Source organism: Necator americanus, chromosome IV (genome assembly GCF_031761385.1).
Source record: "Necator americanus strain Aroian chromosome IV, whole genome shotgun sequence".
Lineage (NCBI taxonomy): Eukaryota > Metazoa > Nematoda > Chromadorea > Rhabditida > Ancylostomatidae > Necator > Necator americanus.
In genome coordinates, this window is record NC_087374.1 from 17650140 (window position 1) to 17669985 (window position 19846).

At 44.0% G+C, this 19846-nt stretch overlaps 2 protein-coding genes across 5 annotated transcripts; one reads left to right on the forward strand and one right to left on the reverse strand.

Moving 5' to 3' along the window:
- Nucleotides 1-932: 932 nt before the first annotated feature.
- Nucleotides 933-3906, forward strand: RB195_001707 (uncharacterized protein; the record flags this gene model as incomplete). 2 transcript variants are annotated; one of them, XM_064198620.1, is made up of 4 exons in its annotated part: nt 933-1205; nt 1257-1442; nt 1501-1708; nt 3857-3906. In XM_064198620.1, 4 exons carry the CDS (start codon nt 933-935, stop codon nt 3904-3906), a joined length of 717 nt encoding a protein of 238 aa, XP_064054500.1. The 2 variants fall into 2 exon arrangements, with proteins under 2 accessions (XP_064054500.1, XP_064054501.1); XM_064198619.1 differs by lacking the exon at nt 3857-3906 and adding an exon at nt 1959-2054 and having other exon boundaries at nt 1501-1632.
- A 904-nt stretch (nt 3907-4810) lies between these two features.
- Nucleotides 4811-19839, reverse strand: RB195_001708 (uncharacterized protein; the record flags this gene model as incomplete). Of its 3 annotated transcripts, XM_064198622.1 has the most annotated exons (12): nt 4894-4932; nt 4994-5071; nt 5122-5334; nt 6035-6187; nt 6361-6564; nt 12385-12558; nt 12612-12827; nt 13215-13367; nt 13571-13774; nt 17123-17201; nt 19721-19764; nt 19819-19839. In XM_064198622.1, 12 exons carry the CDS (start codon nt 19837-19839, stop codon nt 4894-4896), a joined length of 1578 nt encoding a protein of 525 aa, XP_064054503.1. The 3 variants fall into 3 exon arrangements, with proteins under 3 accessions (XP_064054502.1, XP_064054503.1, XP_013304013.1); XM_064198621.1 differs by lacking the exons at nt 12385-12558; nt 12612-12827; nt 13215-13367; ... (2 more) ...; nt 19721-19764; nt 19819-19839 and having other exon boundaries at nt 4811-5071; XM_013448559.2 differs by lacking the exons at nt 4894-4932; nt 4994-5071; nt 5122-5334; ... (3 more) ...; nt 19721-19764; nt 19819-19839 and having other exon boundaries at nt 12298-12558.
- Between the last annotated feature and the right edge of the window lie 7 nt (nt 19840-19846).

Sequence of the window (19846 nt, forward strand, 5' to 3'; positions counted from 1 at the left end):
CAGGCCGGTATGTTAGGCTCAGCTGAGCAAAGGTTAATGCGTGTTCACTGCTTCAAACTGTAGTGAAGCTGCTGAGTAAATGCTGTGCGTTTTATTCGTAAACATTCTTGCAGAGTAGAAGTGTTTGCATAGAGCGGTTTCTTTGGCACGATCAGCATTTTCGGCGATCAGTTATGTTCTTAAAATTTCATGGGATCTGGTAAGATTTTCACAGAGCACGCTAGGCACTCCCAATTTTCCATTTAGATCGGAATCGGTGCGGTGGTTTTTCTCTTTTCTAGTCATTCATATGGTGAACAGAGTTCTCCTGCATCCGTATCCAATATCACTTACCAACTGGATAAACCTACTGGCACGGATAAATGGAGGGCGGATACATCGCTGTCGAATAAAGATTTGACCGCAGATAAATACATCACGCAGCAGAAATGCACATCCACTCTTTCTGGCTTTGGTAATACCTGCCAAACAAATGACTAGGTAGGGTATTATTGCGGCGACTATGCGTAGGGAAATCGATCAAACAACATTGGACAGTGCTGTTCTCCCCCCCAAGGACAGGTACTGGATAATGGCTCTGGAGGTGCCTTGTTCTTTTTGGCCTCGAAATTCGTTTCATCCAGTTTCATCCAAAATCTCTTAGTTTATCTCTTAGTTTTTGTGTTAACGTAACTTTGTGAGTATACTTGTAAAAATCTTGACTCTTAAAAAAACAGTTCTCATGAGAGTGTAAATAAACTAGCAAAGTTCCTATTAAACCCATCCCAACCACGTCCTCCACTAACGCTGGCGCTCCATGTTGGGGCGTGAACCAGCAGCTGAACAATTGAAGCCCCAAAACCAAGTATAAATGCACAGATAAACGCTGACTGTGTACTATCTACAGCTTGGCCTTTCTTTATCCACTACCGCATTTCTTCACATTTTTCAGGATGACGTCTGCAACATACAAACTGCTTCGCTTCGTATGTCTCATCAGTCTAATCCAAGGTATAATGATGAAACGAGGTATTCCGGCTGTTAGTTCTGGAGCAGGACCGTTCGGTGTCATAGCCGGGCTGGAACCGTTTTACCCACCGCAATATCTGCGGGATGTGACCGATGAGGCTAAAAGTGAATATTTTGATCTTCTAAGAAATACTAGCAGAACAATCGCTCAGTACAGGGAGGAAATGCTGCATTGGGCGAGAAAATATTTGCTTGAGGTTCGTTTTCCTCACATTAGACGAACATTTACGAATATTTCTGTCGTTCAGGACAGATTGGCCGAGTTTCTTAAGAACGAGGAAAGAGCAAAGGAGAATCTAAAAGAAAACATGTACGAGTTACTAACAGAATTACCGGGCGTTTACGAGGAATTCAACGCGATCGTCGATAACGAGGAGCAAACGCGACTGGAAAGACGCCAATCCTTAACTGGTTTGAGAAAAGGGTATTCAGAGGTAAATGTTCTGTTAGTTACAGAAGATAATGTGATTTTAGCCAAGCCGTCTTCTTCAGGCATTTGTAGTGCTAAAATTTGCCGTTAATCTTATCTCTACCGCTGGATATAGACGTCGTAAGACTAACATACCACCGGAAACCGACTTGCAAAGACGTGAGCAAGGGAAATTGGTGCAAAAACGTCTGAAAGTTGGTAGAACGTCACGGAGACCCGAAGGAAATGGTCGTTCCGAAAAAATCCCTAGTGGAAGTATTATAGAGCAAGGTAAAAGTCGTCATTTAAATGCTTCTCAAATATGTTCGCTGTTCTTTTCTTTGGATAATTCGGATAATGTTTTGACTTTATAATATTTACCAGTCTGGATGTCCGGCTAAAGCCGTACTTCAGACTTTCGGTGATTTTAGCTTCGCTCCCCTTCACTGATCAATGAAAGTTAATAGGTGTTTTCTCTAAAATTAGATTTGTGTTTTTTTTTAACAACGCTTTCCTTCTCTTCTTTATATTATAAATTAAGGCGAAAGATTACAGAGTTTTCCTTCTAAACGCGTTAATTCTACATTTGGAGAATATTCGACCATCAGCTACAAACACTCCTTCGATGCCAGAATAATATAGATGCAATTTGAAAGCATTACTCGAAGTATGGGTATTCCTACTGATTTCTCCCAATAGTTGATGTTTTAACATTAAGTGACGTGAAAGACATTATCCTACTGATAAAGATAACGTTCCACGTCAGATCACATAAACATCTTGCTACTATTTAAGCAGTCGTTTGCATGAGTGTTTCCATTTTCTGAGAACGGTATGCTACAAACTTGAGGCGAAAGAAGAAGGAAATAGGCACACGGAGTAGTCATAAAGGTGAAGAGCAAAGCGCCAAGTGCTTACGGCTATGAAACAGCTGCAACCATTTACCTTTTGCTTCATGCACACTAATTTATTGCGCTCCAATGACCGGGTCCACCAACGCCGGTGGATCCGTCGCACCCCATATTATAGCAATCTGGCGCCGTTGGACCCGTCGCACCCCATATTATAGCTATCTGGCGCCAGCGCACCAATCCGACGCCGGTGGTCCCGTCGCAGCCCCTTCTATAGGTATCTGGTGCCGGTGGACCCGTCCCACCCCCTTCTATAGGTATCTGGCGCCGGTGGACCCGTCGCACCCCCTTCTATAGGCATCTGGCGCCGGTGGACCCGTCGCACCCCCTCCTATACGAATCTGGCGCCGGTGGACCCGTTGCACCCCATATTACAGCTATCTGGCGCCAGCGCACCAATCCGACGCCGGTGGTCCCGTCGCACACACACACACACACACACACACACACACACACACACACACACACACACACACACACACACACACACACACACACACACACACACACACACACACACACACACACACACACACACACACACACACACACACACACACACACACACACACACACACACACACACACACACACACACACACACACACACACACACACACACACACACACACACACACACACACACACACACACACACACACACACACACACACACACACACACACACACACACACACACACACACACACACACACACACACACACACACACACACACACACACACACACACACACACACACACACACACACACACACACACACACACACACACACACACACACACACACACACACACACACACACACACACACACACACACACACACACACACACACACACACACACACACACACACACACACACACACACACACACACACACACACACACACACACACACACACACACACACACACACACACACACACACACACACACACACACACACACACACACACACACACACACACACACACACACACACACACACACACACACACACACACACACACACACACACACACACACACACACACACACACACACACACACACACACACACACACACACACACACACACACACACACACACACACACACACACACACACACACACACACACACACACACACACACACACACACACACACACACACACACACACGGACTAAGCTCGTTATTATATATCATGATAATTGATACTGATCTTATTTATTTATGCCTGTCGGCTTCGCCTATCTATCTTTCTTTTTCTGATTATGATTTCTACATACAGTTCTAATATTGCTACCTGAATTTTCCTTTTTCAAATGATTAGAGTTCACCTTGAATTGTACTCGATGTCTTCCCACAATCAAGCTCCTTTTCCTTCTTGCCTTTTTTCCTTCAACATCAATTCCTCTTCCTCTCTCCTTACCTGCTTCGATTATATCTGTTCTTCTCAAGTGAAATCTTAAATCTTAGAAATAGCCAGCTCTCTTTTCTGAACTAATAGCAGTTGATTAAGGAATCGATCCGCTCGAGAGTAGCCTCCGAAAACATCATTTCTTGGCATAGATAAGTTTCTCATGTTTCTTCTTATTTGCCTGTGGATACAACATCGTGTTTAATTGGAGGATGTACTTAATAAAAATTTCCAAGACAAAATAACGTGTATTGCGAACAGCACCGGAAAAGTCCTACATTGTATCCCGAATGAGAAAATCTTCCTTGGAGTGGGGGCTTTCAACGAGGACGACGATTCTGTGGGGAAAATAAGTACAGTGGACCGCCATTTCTATAATTAACATTTCAGGATCCGTCAGTGTTCAGCGTTAGGCCACAACAGAACAAGTTCGCATGGAAACATGAAATTAATAACTAAACAATCCATACATCCATTATCCATACATGATCGACTATTGTTTCGCTTCCTTTCATTATTCTTCTTTTCCTCTTTTCTGTTTATTTTTGCTATAGTCTGTTTACCATCATAAAAAGCGTCTCAACAGCAGATTCGTGAGAAGATCGAATTCCAAACATCATTCTAAGGAACGCGGGATTTATTTATCTCTTGCTGTGCAAGTTGCAGAAAGGCATGTTTGTACCAAGCGCATGAAAGGTGACAATACAGTTTGAATGGATTTGTCCACTTGAACACAGCTCTCAGATAAATTTGCACAAGGAAATATTTGGTTTTCTTCATTTGGTTCGTCAGTGTTAGCTTATCCTACTTTTAAATGAACATAGGACTTTGTTTGGATTTATCTCCGGATCGCGAAATAGTGGTAACTCGTCCAAACATAATTTTTAAACGGCAGCGTCCACTTCAAGATAATGGTCATTAATTTATAGATTTTCTCGGCTGGCTTCTTTTCAATATATATATATATATATATATATATATATATATATATATATAATAGTGGGTATTTTGAAGAGAAAAGAACGTAGTTTATTCGTAGAATTCTCAGCAACAAAATTACATACCGTACCAGCATTGTTTACCTTGACATTTATTACAAATGTAGTGAACTACAGGCGTTTGACCTTCTTGTGATAACATTACATTTCTTTTGCTAGTGCTGATTTCTGTCCCGCACTCTGGACAAAATCGGAAAAGTGATAAAAGGCGATTTCCTTTTACGGTGAAATCCTTATCCACCAAATCAGGATCAGTTGCATCCAGTTCATCCCCATCAGAGCAGGCAGGAAGATTGTTAGAAGTCCGGTCAGAACCCACCTGAAAAGCGATGATTGATAAAGCGTCGGAAATCCGAGTAGATGACTCACAATGATCACTTCAGGAGAGTCCGACGCTGCAAACAACAAGTCGACTGTCTTCTTATCCTCGTTGCCATTCTCAACTATGCTGGCCTCACTGGTGGATGATGTAGCTTTTTGGTGGTGATCTGCGCTAACAACCTCCTTGGGTGCAACCCGGTACCGAGATAAACAGTAATTCAAGAATTCACTCACTTTTCTTGACGTGACCACCAACTCTACCTGAAAACTTTGCATAGAACATTGTGGAGCATAGATATAGGCGCCGGTACAGTTTATCTAGACAAACGTCATGCGGACTCTATCTCTACAAGCCAAAAGTCAGAGACTTTAAAGGCATCACCCCACGAATCTGGGGTGGTGCGAGTTTCAGGTGGGTTATGCCTATACGGAGTCGTAGATTACGGAGAGAAAGGTGATTCCGTCTATTTCTTTCAAAAAACGGCCCGGAAGATACGGTTTCCAGCGTTGCGGCGCACTATTTTCCAGGAGTTCGAGCCGCGAGGAGCGCACTAGCACTGGACGGTGCCGCTCTTCCGGGCCGTTTTTTACGGCAATTAGGAAGAAATGGACGGTATCACCCCCCTCTCCATAGTCTTCCATCCCGTATAGGAACTCTTCACCCGAAATCCATACCACCTCAGACTTGTGAGGTGATGTCTTTAAGTCACGCACAAGCAGTGCGTGAGGCGCTGCGATCGTCTTGTCGAACATTAATGCCGGCGACTATTTATAACTAACTTAAACCGTTTTTTCTTTCTTATCAACTTTTCGTTGACTTAACAACAGTAGAGAACGATTGTGCAACCGGAAAAACTACAAAACTGCTCAACAAAGTAAAGTAGCTCTGAATAGAATTTCGGTACTCTTCTCATATCTTACCTTGAAGCGAGCTCAAAGAATCTACATATGGACAACTCACATTCAATTTCTTAGCGTTTTCCTCAATCGAGTCGAGCAGATGAAGTGGAATATCTTTCTCGTTAGAGTACGATACCACAATACCACGCGGTTGATCCACATATGTGGTCAGCCTTATTCCCACGCAAGCCATCTCCGAAGCGATTAATTGAGCCTGAAACCAAGTTTCGGATTCATCCTGGAAAAGGGGTAGTACGAGTGCCAAAATCCTTCAACCGGCGCACGTTAGGGTGAAAAAAGGGAGTATGAGTGAAGCAGAGAAATTGCAGTCGCGAAATTGCGGTCACTCGGTTGCGGGATTTTGACTCCGACTGTACGTAGTCTCACAGCATCGACGTAGTGCTGATCACAGAGACGTTGCCGTATTTTAATACATGCAGCGTAACATCTCTTTGCATCGTTCAGGTCGGTTGCATTGAATAATAAAAGTGACGAAAGTAGGACGACTGTATGGTTACTGTTTGGCGTGGTCCGACGAAGAAGTCGTTCCTCCACGTACCTGCTACACAGGAGGCAAGATCTTTTAACCATCTGAAAAAGTTAACAATATTACATACGCTCATCATGTATTCAATGTCACCTATTTTTGTCGGCAGAGGTTTGCTCAAAGAGAATGTGACGATGTCACAAAACTAGTGGCGTTGCAACTCATGTTAATCCTGGCGTCGCGGACGCCAGGATTAACATGAGTGGTGGCGATTGCTGTTATTGGTATTTTTGAGTCCATGCGAAAACGCAGCTGGAGTGAGGGGTAGTACTCGCTGATGCATAATGTCAGCAACAAATATACACCGCGCCACTGTCGTGATCACCGTCCGAAGCCAGAGGCCAACGAGTGCAGGCCAACAGAGTTCGATAAGGCTCAGAATAAGCGGTACAATGAATCAATTAAGGTAATAAAAAGTGATTCATTTAACCTTAGGAAGTGATAGGAATGTTCCGTGTTGAGGAAGCTAGAGATAGTTTGTTAATCTCATCATCGTGGATCTGATCAGTGAGAGGTTTCATTTACTACGTTTCTTCGCTATTTACGAGTTTTTTTTTCTTTCGATTTCGATTGGGTTCCACCTTTTTGGCCCTTTTCCTAATGTTCACAGCTCATTATTGGCCGGGATAGTTTTCCATTTAAATTTTGGAATGAAATGGGACATCTCCTTTTGAGATTACTTCCCAGATCAATCGATAGGATGCTGTTGAGTAGGTGGTCAATGACCTTCGCACCACAATTTAATAAATGTAGTCAGTTTTTATGGGAATTCTCTAGAAGCGAATGAATAGAAGAACTTTCTATGTGATTGTTTTGCAAAGGTGTACAAAATGCGAAGCCAGCAGTTAAAGTAAAGTCTAAAGATAAAGTCTCTGGCGTCAGTCAACCCACATGGGACGCGCCCACGCGGTTTGCTGCAATTCCTGGTCGTTGAGGTCCTCGAACTCGTGCTGGTCTACACAATGGCTTGCGGGAGCTAGCCGATAATCAAGTCAGTGTTTTATCCCTGTAGACAGATTTGGTGCCAATTCATAGACTCCGGAGGGATGAAGGGCTTGGTTGGCACTAGGGCGGTCTCGAACCATGGACCGTGTGACCACAGCGGACCTCTCACTGACTGCGCTACACCCACCTTTAGCCAGGTGTTAGGCATTAATATGTATGATGAGTCACGTTAGCGTTTATAATTTCGACGTTTATTTCTAAACTATGTTGCAAATAACCTTATAGACCACCAGAGGTTTTCTAGTGATAATTTTAAAAAGTCGTGCAGAAGCAGAGGAGATCGTATGTGAATATTGGGTTTCTAATTTAGCAAAAATGAAAAATAGGATCTCGATACAATTATGAAACAAAAAATCTGATGCAGTAGCGCAACTGGTAAGAGGTCCAACTGTCTACACGATCCATCAGAGGTTCGAATCCCCCCTAGTGCTTACCAAGCCTTTCATCCCTCCGGGGTCGACAAATTGCTACCAGACTTGTCTGGGAGGATAAAAACACTGACTTGACACATCGGCTGGCCCCCGCAAGTCATCGTATACATAGACCAGATACACGTTCGTAAACCTCAAACGATTCTGAGTTGAAGCATACCAAGCGGATTGATTAACGTCACGTCAGACACTTTATCCTTTATCCATTATTCCTAGCTGTTTGGATTTCTATATCTGGAATGCTAAGTACGAATATAACACTGATGAAAAGAAGGAACAAAATTTAAAATTAAATCTAAACTTAAGCCCGTGAAATAAATTTATTGCAGAATTTTTCTTCCCATTTGAGAAGGCCTATGTAGGCAGGTTAACCACAAGAAGCAGATGTGGCTGATTTCGATTTTTTTTTTCTAAAACCGTCCATTAGCTTATATGTTAAAGCCATCACCCCACGAATCTGGAGTGGTACGGATTTCCGGTGGAGTATTCGTATACAGGATCGTAGGTTGTGGAGAGAAGGGTGATTCCGTTCATTTCTTCCTAATTGCCGTAGAAAACGGCCCGGAAGATACGGCTTCCAGCGTTGCCGCGCACTATTTTCCACAAGGAGTTCGAGCCGCGAGGAGCGCACCCGCACTGGGCGGTGCCGCATCTTCCGGGCCGTTTTTTACGGCAATTAGGAAGAAATGGAAGGAATCACCCTCCTCTCCGTAATCTACTATCCCTTATAAGAATACTCCACCTGAAATCTGCATCACCTCAGATTCGTGAGGTGATGCCTTTAAGTGGATGCCACTTTCGTTCTTAGCATGTGAATCAACCTCAACAGTAGTCCTAGAGGGCTCGAAAATCAAAAAAAAAAAAAAAATTGAACTGGTCCCCTTCAGCTATGTACATTTGAGTACACGAGTATGCTACATTGTCTCTTGTACATTTGAGTACACGAGACAATGTAGCATACACAAATTTTAGTGGATGCAACCATTTCAAGCAAATTTTTCAAACTCGGACAGGGTACAGATCATATGCTACTTTTCTCACGGAAATACTGGATCCGTCCATCAACTAGATCTATTTTGAGACGAGATGAGACGGATTGTTGATTTAAAGGCGTCACCCCACGAATCTGAGGTGGTACGGATTTCAGGTGGAGTATTCGTATACGGTATCGTAGATTATGGAGAGGTGGGTGATTCCGTTCATTTCTTGCTAATTAGCTTAAACAACGGCCCGAAAGGTGCGGCGCGTGCACACGGCTGGCGCGCTCCAATCGAACCCGTTGTAGAAAACAGCGCTCCGGAACGCTCGAAGCCGTTTTTTTTTTCTTTCGGGCTTCTTCTTTTTTACGGCAACTAGGAAGAAATGACGCGCAGACGTCAGAAAGCAGTGGGATTAGTCGCACAGCGTCAGTTTGGTGGATCGGAGCCAGAGAGAAATGGAACGATATGCGACGGGTCCACCTCCGCAAGGTTAGTGGCCCGGCGCCAGAACATGGTTGGTACGCAATAAAACAAACAGTTATTCACGCTAAGTCGATAGTTGCGAGATTGCTTGATTGAAATTGACCTGAGCTAAGGAAGGTGTTCAATTTCTGAAGACTCTTTCTTTATTTGCATTCGGATCGAAACATCTAGAAGTGTTTCTTTCCCAGCCATCCATCTAAGTATTCCTAGCAATATAATTTAGCCTAAGAATACACCAAAAAATATGAAGAAAGTACAGTCCCACTCCGCCGCTACGAAAACAGCGAGACAGTGAAACCGATGCGGATCGACTGGAGTTCCGTATCTTACGTTTCCGCCGATGTTTCGAACAGACCGCTCTTTTCTCGCGCGAAAACGAATGGAATTCTTCGATGTAGGCGTAGTTGGGTGGAGTTAGAACAAATTCCCGATCCGACCTCACACAAGTATTGAAATATTATGGACGAAAAGTATTGTATAACATAGGAAAAGAAAACGACCCCTAGCAGTCCCTTTGAAGTGATGGCCCAGGCGGTGGCGAGCGACAAAAAATTAAAATACGAAACGAAGACCAACACTTGACGGGCGCAGAAAGAAGACTGGCTATAACCAACAAACTTTGAGCTGGTCGTAATTTAAAGCCAGAGTCAGCTTCCAGCAAGACATTGCCGATCAACCCAGTGTCTCACAGTTAGGAGTGTACGTCCCAACGCTTGACGACGGATAGAAAATCAACTAGATCAACGAGTGGAAATCGTTGGTCACTGCTAATGTTTAGAATAAAAAGGAAAGGATTATGATAAGGCCACTGCGACCGAAAACATTGAGAAAGCGAAGTGAAGCAGCCTTGCAAGAACAGAAGCGAGGTGCTGATATCGCGCGCGTGTCACGCGGTGGTGGTCGGCGTCATGTTCTGATCGATTGGGCGGCAACGTCACACTAGCAGGTGTGATCGTCCCGAATAAATACGGCGCCGTATGGAACCGCATCGATCGATTGTTGCGATTTGATGCAAGTCGATGGAGGTATCGCCCCTGTTCGAGTGCCGGTCGGCGCGCTGGTCCACGAGGAAAGGGGACGTGGTCCCAGCAGTAGTTCAACCGTCCGCTTTCATAGGGAAACCATAGTGGAACACATTTTGAAGACCAAAAAAAGTGGGACATGTATCGGACTCCATTTTTCCGGAGAACTCAGTCGGTGCATCGGCCTGAAAGTTAGAAACACGCAGATTAAACGAACACCCTGCGCTAACCGCTCCAATTAACGGCGGGAAAGTGTTCCGAACAAAATAAGAACAAATTATTATTTACTCGAATGAGAGTGTTTAGATTCATCTTCGTAGACGTATTAACATACACATCAGATGAAAGAGTTGCCAAAGGATATACGGAAAGTGGTCTTGAAACGAAGTTCTCTCCGTGATACAGTAGGTAGTAGGAATTCTTTTAAGATTCGTAGACTGCCTCACTCTATTCGATGTCAATCGCGCAATGACATCTTTGTTTATAAACAATATTCCATACTGTTGATTTTGAATATTTTACCCAAAAAGTGTTCTTTCTTTCCTAATGTCTCAGAGCGACACAGCAACTGTCACCCACAAACTAGAAAAGAAGTGTGCGTTGCGATGCTTTAAAACTGAGAAAAGCAGATAGAGGTTAGCTAAAGTGTGCCGTAAATCTCAATCGTTGCTATGTTTCTCCCACCGACGAAATCAACAAAGTAGCATTTTCTACTATGGTTTTTCTCTTTTGCACTTTCGGTGCATATCAAGTTCATATTATAGATTAGAGTATGCGAACTGTATCTTGGAAACATTTATTATACAGAAAAGCTCAGATACTGCAGGTCGAGTGTTGTTATCCGGCCATTTTGTACAACCACCTTCTGCGCCATTTCACAAGCTGCTTCTTCCTCGTAAACGTGTTACCGCAGCCCAACTGCACCGCTTCTGGACTTCCGCAGATATCGTAAAAGCAGCGTATCACGGAATTGGCGATGTTGTGGTCTCTGTAAGCAAATAACGCACCACGAGTGCAGATTACGAGTGTAGGCGTAGCCTCGCTCAATTCCCTTCAACCGTCCTGAAAAACGGCTGGGGGAACGTCTCGTGCCCCTAGATGTATGTGATAACGCGGCACACTTACATGCGCTGCAACTACGAGCAAACGGTCAATAATCAATGTGGTCTCCTCGCAAGCCTTTTGAGGAGAAGCCAACAAATAGAGGGGCTGAGGGAACCAGAGCGTGCACAAGATGGCGCGTTTTGATTTGTCTCGCAGGAGCTCAAGCGGTTCTTATGCACTTTTTTTTTCAAGACGATTACGTTGAATTGTTGCGTTGCGTTGCCACGCTCAATTCAATTACTCCTGATCCACACCCCTAATCCCATATTTGCCCACGAAGATCCCAACATCGTCAGTTTCGTGATACGATTTAACTCAGAAGCGGTCAGGCCTAGAGGACCACTCGGGACAACGAACATCCACGACTGGATGTTCCCGTTACGAGACCACCTAGTTCCAGTAGATCTCAAAGCCACATTTGTTTGTGCTCAAACTTGGGATTCACTTGAAGGAATTCAGGTCACAAGGGCGCTCTAATTTTGTTTGCAAACATTAAATTGATAACTAGATAACCATTCCTGCTACGGTTTCGCTTCCTTTTAAGATAACTTCCTAGTTAGTCTCTGTCGTCAGTGAATTCCCGAGGAGACCAAACCCATCATCATTGTAAGAGCAAGATACATTTTAATATAATGGTGGTTGAACAGAAGAAACGTTCGTCTGTTCTTTCCTTAGTGAAATGTAAAGGCTATAACTGCTGGAATTTCCAAAGAAGAAGGCAAAAATTTATCCCTAGGAATTTCACAGCAACATCATATACCATACCAGCATTGTTTACCTCGACAACTACTACAAATATATAGAACAATAGGTGTTTGACCTTCCTGTGATAACATTACGTTTCTTTTACTAGTGCTGATTTCTGTCCCGCACTCTGGACAAAATCGGAAAAGTGATAGGAGGCGATCTCCTTTTACAATGAAATTGCTATTCAGCAAATCAGGATCTGTTACATCCAGTTCATCTCCATCGGGGCAAACAGGAGGATCGCTAGAAGACCGATCAGGACCCACCTAGAAAGCGATCATGATTGGAAAAGGTACGGAATTTTAGGCGAGAAACTCACAGCGATCATTTCGGGAGTTTGTGACGTTGAAAACAACAAGTTGACTGTCTTCTTATCATCACTACCACTTTGGGCGATCCTGACCTCATCACTGGATACCGTAGCTTTTCGTTGGTGATCTGTGCTAACAGCCGCCCGGAGCACTTCGACTCGGTACCGAGACAGACAGTAATTCAGGAATCCGCTCACTTTTTTTGTTGTGACCACCAGTTCTGCCTGAAAACTGCGCTGAAGATTCTACAGAGAAAAGAAATATAGGAGCCGATACTTATGTTTGTCAGGAGAACCGTTATGCTGTTCGACTGGGACAACACAGAAACTAAACGTCTTAAATCAAAGAAAGTAAATGCGCGAGATGGTGCTGAGGATGTGCTGACAATCAAAAATGAGCATTGATGAGTATATCTAACAAACTTGCTATGCTTTTTTTCCTTTTGATAATCATAGAACACACTGAATGTCCTTCTAATTCGCGATCTAATGTTAAATGTGACTCATATTCTGCAGCACAGAGCTCCATAGAACAAAATAACAACTGAACTTTCGTTACGAATTACTGCACCTTTGAGCTGCGAGAAGACGAAGAATTTGTGCACAACTCACGCTTAATTTTCTAGCGTTTTCTTCAATCGAGTCGAGCAGATGAAGCGGAATATCTTTCTCATTAGAGTACGATACCACAACACCATGCCGTGGATCCACATACGTTGTCAGACTGATTCCCACACAAGCCATCTCCGATGCGATTAATTGAGCCTAAAGGTAGAATGTTTCGGATTCATCACGGAAAAGTGGTAGTAGAGTGCGCGCCCGAATCCTTCAACCGCCGCTGTGCGCTCGATTGCGCTGGGGTGGAGGGAAAGGGAGTATGTGTGAAGTAATGAAATTGTGTGCGCTGCGGCGAACGTGTCATGGTCACTCGGTTGGAGGATTTTGGCTCCGACTATGCGTAGTCTTACAGCGTCAATGTAGTGCTGATCACAAATACGTTGTCGTAGTCTAATACATGCAGCGTAACATCTCTTTGCATCGCTCAGGTCGGTTGCATTGAATAATAAGAGTGACGAAAGTAAGACGACAGTATGATGACTGTTTGGCTTGGTTCGACGAAGAAGTCGTTCCTCCACGCTTTTACAGCATAGAAGGCAAGGTCTTTTAACCATCTGGAAAAGTCAGCACCGTTAACAACTGTGATATTGGGAAAAATGAATTTCCACGAATTATTTGTCTTTTTTCGACGACTTTGCTTTGAGAGGAAGGTCGTTAACGTTTTTTTTAATTTCAAAAATACTTGTCGAAATAGAAGGTTTCGACAATTGTCTATGCTATTTGATAAGAATTTCTCGTTTTACATGAGATTAGTGTCTTGCCTTTTTTAAACTTCAACTTTGACCACTGTATATTCATTAACATATATCTCATTGAATGGAGCATAGGTAGGATAAAACAGAGCATTTTCGACACTTTTTGCTTGTTACATTTAATCGTGGTGATAAAACCGCTGATGTTGAGACTTGGGCCACGTTAAAGACATTACTCCACGAATCTGGGGTGGCACGAGTTCCAGGTGGGTTCAGCCTATACGGGGTTGTAGATTTTGGGGGAGAGGGTGATTCCGTTTATCTCTTCCTAATCGCCGTAAAAAAAAAACGGTCCTGAAGATGCGGTGCGTGCACAAGACCGTCGCGCTTCAATACAACTCTTCGTAGACAACAGCGCCTCGGAACGCTCGAAGCCTCACCTTCTAGGCCGTTTCTTTACGGCGATTAGGAAGAGATGAACGGAATCACCCTCCTTCCCACAATCTACGACCTCGATAGGCATAACACACCTGAAACACGTACCACCCCAAATTCGTGGGGTGATGCCTTTACGAAGAATGCACAATGTCTGAAAGTATTGCTGGTTTTCACTCTTCTAAATGAGAATTTCGCTAGTACGCAGCACGCCATCGTCAAACAGATCCGACCAAAGCCATAATTTTGAATTTGGAATATCCTCGCAGTTTTACACGCTTAACGACCAGCCAGAGGTCAACGGGTGAACTCAAAACGGTTCCATAAGGTTAAGATTAAGCGATCACAACGAATCAATTAAAATAATAAAAAGTGATTCAATTAGTTTTAGGGGAATAGCAGAAATGTTAGGTGTTCAGAAAGATAGAGATGGTTTCCTAGTCTGATTATCGTGGATCTAGTCAGACAAGCGCATAGAATTCGCACCCGCACGAAAGTGGGATAGCAATCCGCGCACTATACCGCTGCTTTGTCGAAATACAAATACAAGCGCAACAAGGAGCTAAATGCAACTCTTGAAATTGTTCACGTCAAAGTGGTAGAGAGAATGAAAGTGTAAATGTAGGAGTAGCAAACGCAAGTCGTAATAATTGAAAAGAATAAACAAATCCACATTTAGCCCGCCAAACGTAGTATGTTTCGAAATATTCACCGCTGTATTTTGCGAGTGCCCAACAACGTGAGTGACGCCAAAAGCCTCCATAGTTTTCATTTCGACTTTCGCGCGGGTGCGAATTCTGTAATTCTCCTCTAGTCATCTTCCACCACCGTATTTGTTCGCTATTTACACGATATTCTTTTCCTAATAAGGGCTCGTGTTTCTGGGATTTTCGTTCACAGCTCAATGGTCGCTCGAATGATTTATCTTCAACTTCTGGGATAAAATGAGACATGTATTCAGTATAAGAGAACTCTCCAGATTAATCGATAAGGTCCTGTTGGATTGATGGTCATAGTTTGATATTTGTGATCAGCATTTGCTAGAAGTAACTGAATAGCAGAACTTTTATACGATTTTTTTTTCCAAATAAGAGATAAAAAAAATTGCGGGTGATTTATTATGCACTGACATTGTGAGTAAATTTAAAGTTCACATTTTCGATGTTTGATTTAAACCATAGCAACAAATAGATGCAAATAACTTCAATCATCGACCAGCGGGTGTTTTTTCCCAACATGAGGAAAAACTTAAGCATCAACCTAAGCCGATCACGAATATAATAACCATCGAATTAGATTCGCACTTATCCCAGGACGTCGAATCAGTGTGGAAGCATTAGAAAACGGCGAGTTGGTTTCGTTTGACGTTTGGATAGTGTGTCGACGCCAGAAAGCAAAGAGGCGAGGTGAGACGGGGGTAAAGTGTCGTTGGGCGGCCACTCAGTGGCGCCCTTATTTCCCGAAGCTCTAACTAACTTTTTTCTCTTAGTAACTTACGTTTACATGTCATCCTCTGAGAGATCCTCTGAGACTAATGCTTAGGCCTTAGGGACTGATTTGGTTATCTACTTCGAGAAATAAGGGCGCCATTGAACGCCCCCTCCCCCAACGACACTTTACCCGAGACGGGTTCCACGGTATAACATTAGACCGTTCACGTCTGAGAGCAAAGGGACGGGTCTCACGACATCGGGCAGCTGAGCGGCCTCAGAAAGCAATGAAACAGATGAGACAGGTCCAACGGCGCCAGGTTAATGTGCCTGCACAAAAAAAGCAATGAAACGAATCGAGACAGGTCTGATGGCGTCAGATTTGAACATCATTGCTAGGAAATGGGAAGATGGAGTGTGGCGTTGGTACGGACCTACGGATTGAGTGTTGCAGGATACTCAAACAAAATAGCTGGTTAGTAAATAATAAAATAAAAACAGCTAAGCTGGTCCGTATAAGAGATCGCTCGGTTGCACGACGGAACGCTGTGGATCAGTATCCAAAATCCAAGACTGCATACACGTATTTAATTGTTATGGTAAAATATGCGTATATAGTAGGGTCAAAACGATAATTAGCGAGTAACTCGATCACAAGCGCTACGCTCCATGCTGCCACTTCGAGCACAACCGCTTACGAACTGAGCCATGCTTCATGTCATTTTGACCCTACTATACGTCCCGGGGAAATGAAAACAATTTTGGCGGAGCTTTACGGCGATGACCGGTGAACGAGAAAAGAAACGTATAAAAATGAGAACAAGAACCGACTCCTAACGTTAATACTATACATAGTAAACTTTGAAATAATTAGAATTTGGCGCGCCTCCACCAAGACATTATCGATCAATCCGGAGCGTCACATCGCTAGGAGTGCACGTCCCAGCTCCTGCTGACGACAAATAGAAATTCAATCAGATCCACAAGGTCGAGGAGTGAGGAAGAATAATGCATATGAAATGAATCCATAAAACCAAGCAAAAGTGCTTTACTAGCAAAAATAATCGATGAATCTCTTCTCAAATCGGTCTCTTGTTGTTGAAGTAAGAAAGAGAAAACTACCTCAATGAACGCGTGGTAGCACAAATAGTGTCCGAGCTTCCTAGAACGGTCACAACATACTTAAATATGCGAAAAAAAGAACGACTTCTGATACTAGTTGGCTATGCTACAGCATAAAAACTACAATTTCTAGATGGCGACCACCTTTAGACCTAAACTGATCAATTACCCACGTGTGTGACTCAGATAAGTTAACCACGACCGACAACAATGAAAAGGATACCTCAACGCTTCTGCGCACGAGAACCAGAGCGTCTGACAAACCACCAATCCATCGCAGGGAGCAGATTTTGCTTCGGCGGCTGCGTCGCGACGCGGCTTGTTAGAGCAGAGCAGCCTCGCCGTCTGTCGGTTTCGCAGGGGAAGAAGTCGGTGAGCACTCCTTCGCGAACGTTACGGATATAGGCAGTGGGAAACGACTAGAAATTCGTGAGTAAGAACGGTACTCGCGTAGGCGGCTCAAAGCGGGGCGACGGAGCTAGCGGGTGGGATCGAGGTGGGACCGTCGCGAACTGTAGCGATGAGAGGTGCTAGCGAAGGTTCCCCCTCGATTCTAACTGATACGATCCATTGCCCCGCTTCGAGTGCCCCCGCTTACGTAACAGTGCGAGTTTCAGATTGTTTTAATCACTATTATGACAACTACCATTGACACGGTTTGAAGTATGTCACAGTTCTTGGGCTCTCTTCATTCCTTTTACCTGCTTCGACCTGGGTATCTATCACTTTTGAGTTAGTAGGCGGCTGAATTGGAAGAAGAACAGAAAAGTGCTGCAGTCGTTCGCAGCTGCACTAATAGCAGAGCACTGATCTCGTTTATTCTCTGTGCGGAGAAGTAACACACAGGAATAACGAGGCTGTGTGGTTCACGGGGAAAGAGGCGGTCACGGAATGCAGTGTTGGGGCCTTCAATTTTAGTTGGGTTATATGTCTCCGTGAATGATTCTACGATGATTTTTTGAAACAACCGATCCCAACGTGAAGTTTTGCCTGGATCGAGCATACAAAGTGTGTTGTCGGGTCAAAACGACATGAAGCATGATGCAGTTGCGTAAGCGCCTGCGCTCGGAGCGGTGCCGATTGGAATCGACGTAGGATCGTCGCGAACTGTAACTGAGCAGTGCTAGCGTGGGTCCTTCCTCGATTCTAAATGCTGCGGCTCACTCCACCGCTTCGAGCGCAACCGCCTAAGCAACCGCAGCGTGCTTCATGTCGTTTTGACCTTACTATAAGTATACACTGAAAAATCGCAAAACGGGCGTAGATTTGGTGCCGCCTTGCCATCCCTATCGTTTAATCTGAGACTAAATGAATACAGTACTAAACTAGCGTAGGTTATAAAAAAAAACATAGTGTATGCTTGTCTATCAGTACCTCGGAATAGCCAATTTTGTGTGCAAATTTGCGGTGACCCCGATAACCTCCTACCCCCTACTTCCCTCGCTCGGAGACATATAGTAGCCAAGCAACTCCGCCAATGCGAACTGCTAATGGTATGGGAATGTTTGATGGAAAAGTACGCTGCGAAGACTGGTAGTCAGAAGAACGATCCAAACAAACGACTGCGTGGTTTCGAATGCACGAATGTTTAACAGGTCTCACATTCATTCCTCTTTCTCCAAGTCACTGTAGAAATGTCTCTTTTTTTCTTATTTTTTTTGGTATCGTGAAGTTACTAGAAATCTACCGAAACCTCTTCTCTTCCTGCTTTCTATGTTTTCTCTTTCTTTTCTTTCATTAGTGGATGTGTAGGTGTCCGTATCTTTTTTCCTTTGTATTATCTCGTTGGGCGGGTGTAGTGTAGCGGTTAGAGGTTCCGCTTACTGCACAATCGATCGGAGGTTCGGATCCACCCCAGTGCTCACCAAGCCTTTCATCTCTCCGGGATCGATAAATTGGTACCAGACTTGTCTGGGAGGATAAAAACACTGACTTGACACATCGGCTAGCCACTGCAAGTCATCGTATAGACCAGATACACGTTCGTAAACCTCAAACGATTCTGAATTGAAGTGAACGTGGGGGGCGCATCCCAAGCGGATTGATCAACGCCAGAAGCTTTATCCTTTTATTATCTCGTTTATTTTGTTCCTAGAGTTCCTTATGAGAAGATATTAATTTGAAGGGATTCAATTTATGTCCCATCTTCTATGTAACTGTGTATAGTTGGTCTTCTTCAAAGACGCACTTTGAGACCAGTACGATTTCATAAATATGGCGGCGTAGCGCGGTCGAGAAGAGGTTCCGCTGTGGCACAAGGAAGCGACTTACAGGTGCTAGCCGGCGAAGTGGCATCACGATTCGTCCCACTAAAAGCTAATTCTAGGAATGCGAACTAAGGTATCCAATGTAATACGTGGAGCCATATTCTTCTAATTGCGCTCCAAACCGCAGTAATCTAGGTACCTTCTGAGTTAAAAGTATTCGCGACGAACAGTAGGGTAGAGTAGGGTCAAAACGACATGATGCACGGGAAGTTGACCAAGCGCCTGCGCTCGAAGCGGTGCGGTGGAATCAAATCAGGAACCATGGCGATCTGCGGAGACGGTCACGCAAATGTCCGTGCTTTATGTCGTTTTGACCCAACTATACTATACTACAACTCGACGTTGCGCGCAACCAACTAGCGGTAAGCAGCCCAATGGGCCCTGATTTTTCCAGAGGTCTCGCTTGTTGCATCGCTTAGGAATGTTACACCAATGCAGATTAATGCGGCACCCAATTCTATGCAAAGGCGTGTTTCAAACAGAATAAGAACACATTATTATTTATTCAAGTGAGCACGTTTAGATGCATCCTCTTCAATATCACATCAACATACACCGGACGATTGACTAGCCAAAGAATATACGGGGAAAAGTGGTCCTGAAACGAAGTTCTTTGTGTCCTGTAGAAGTCAAAGGGGACAGTAGTACATACTCTTGGAAAATCATTCTTCATTAAGAGA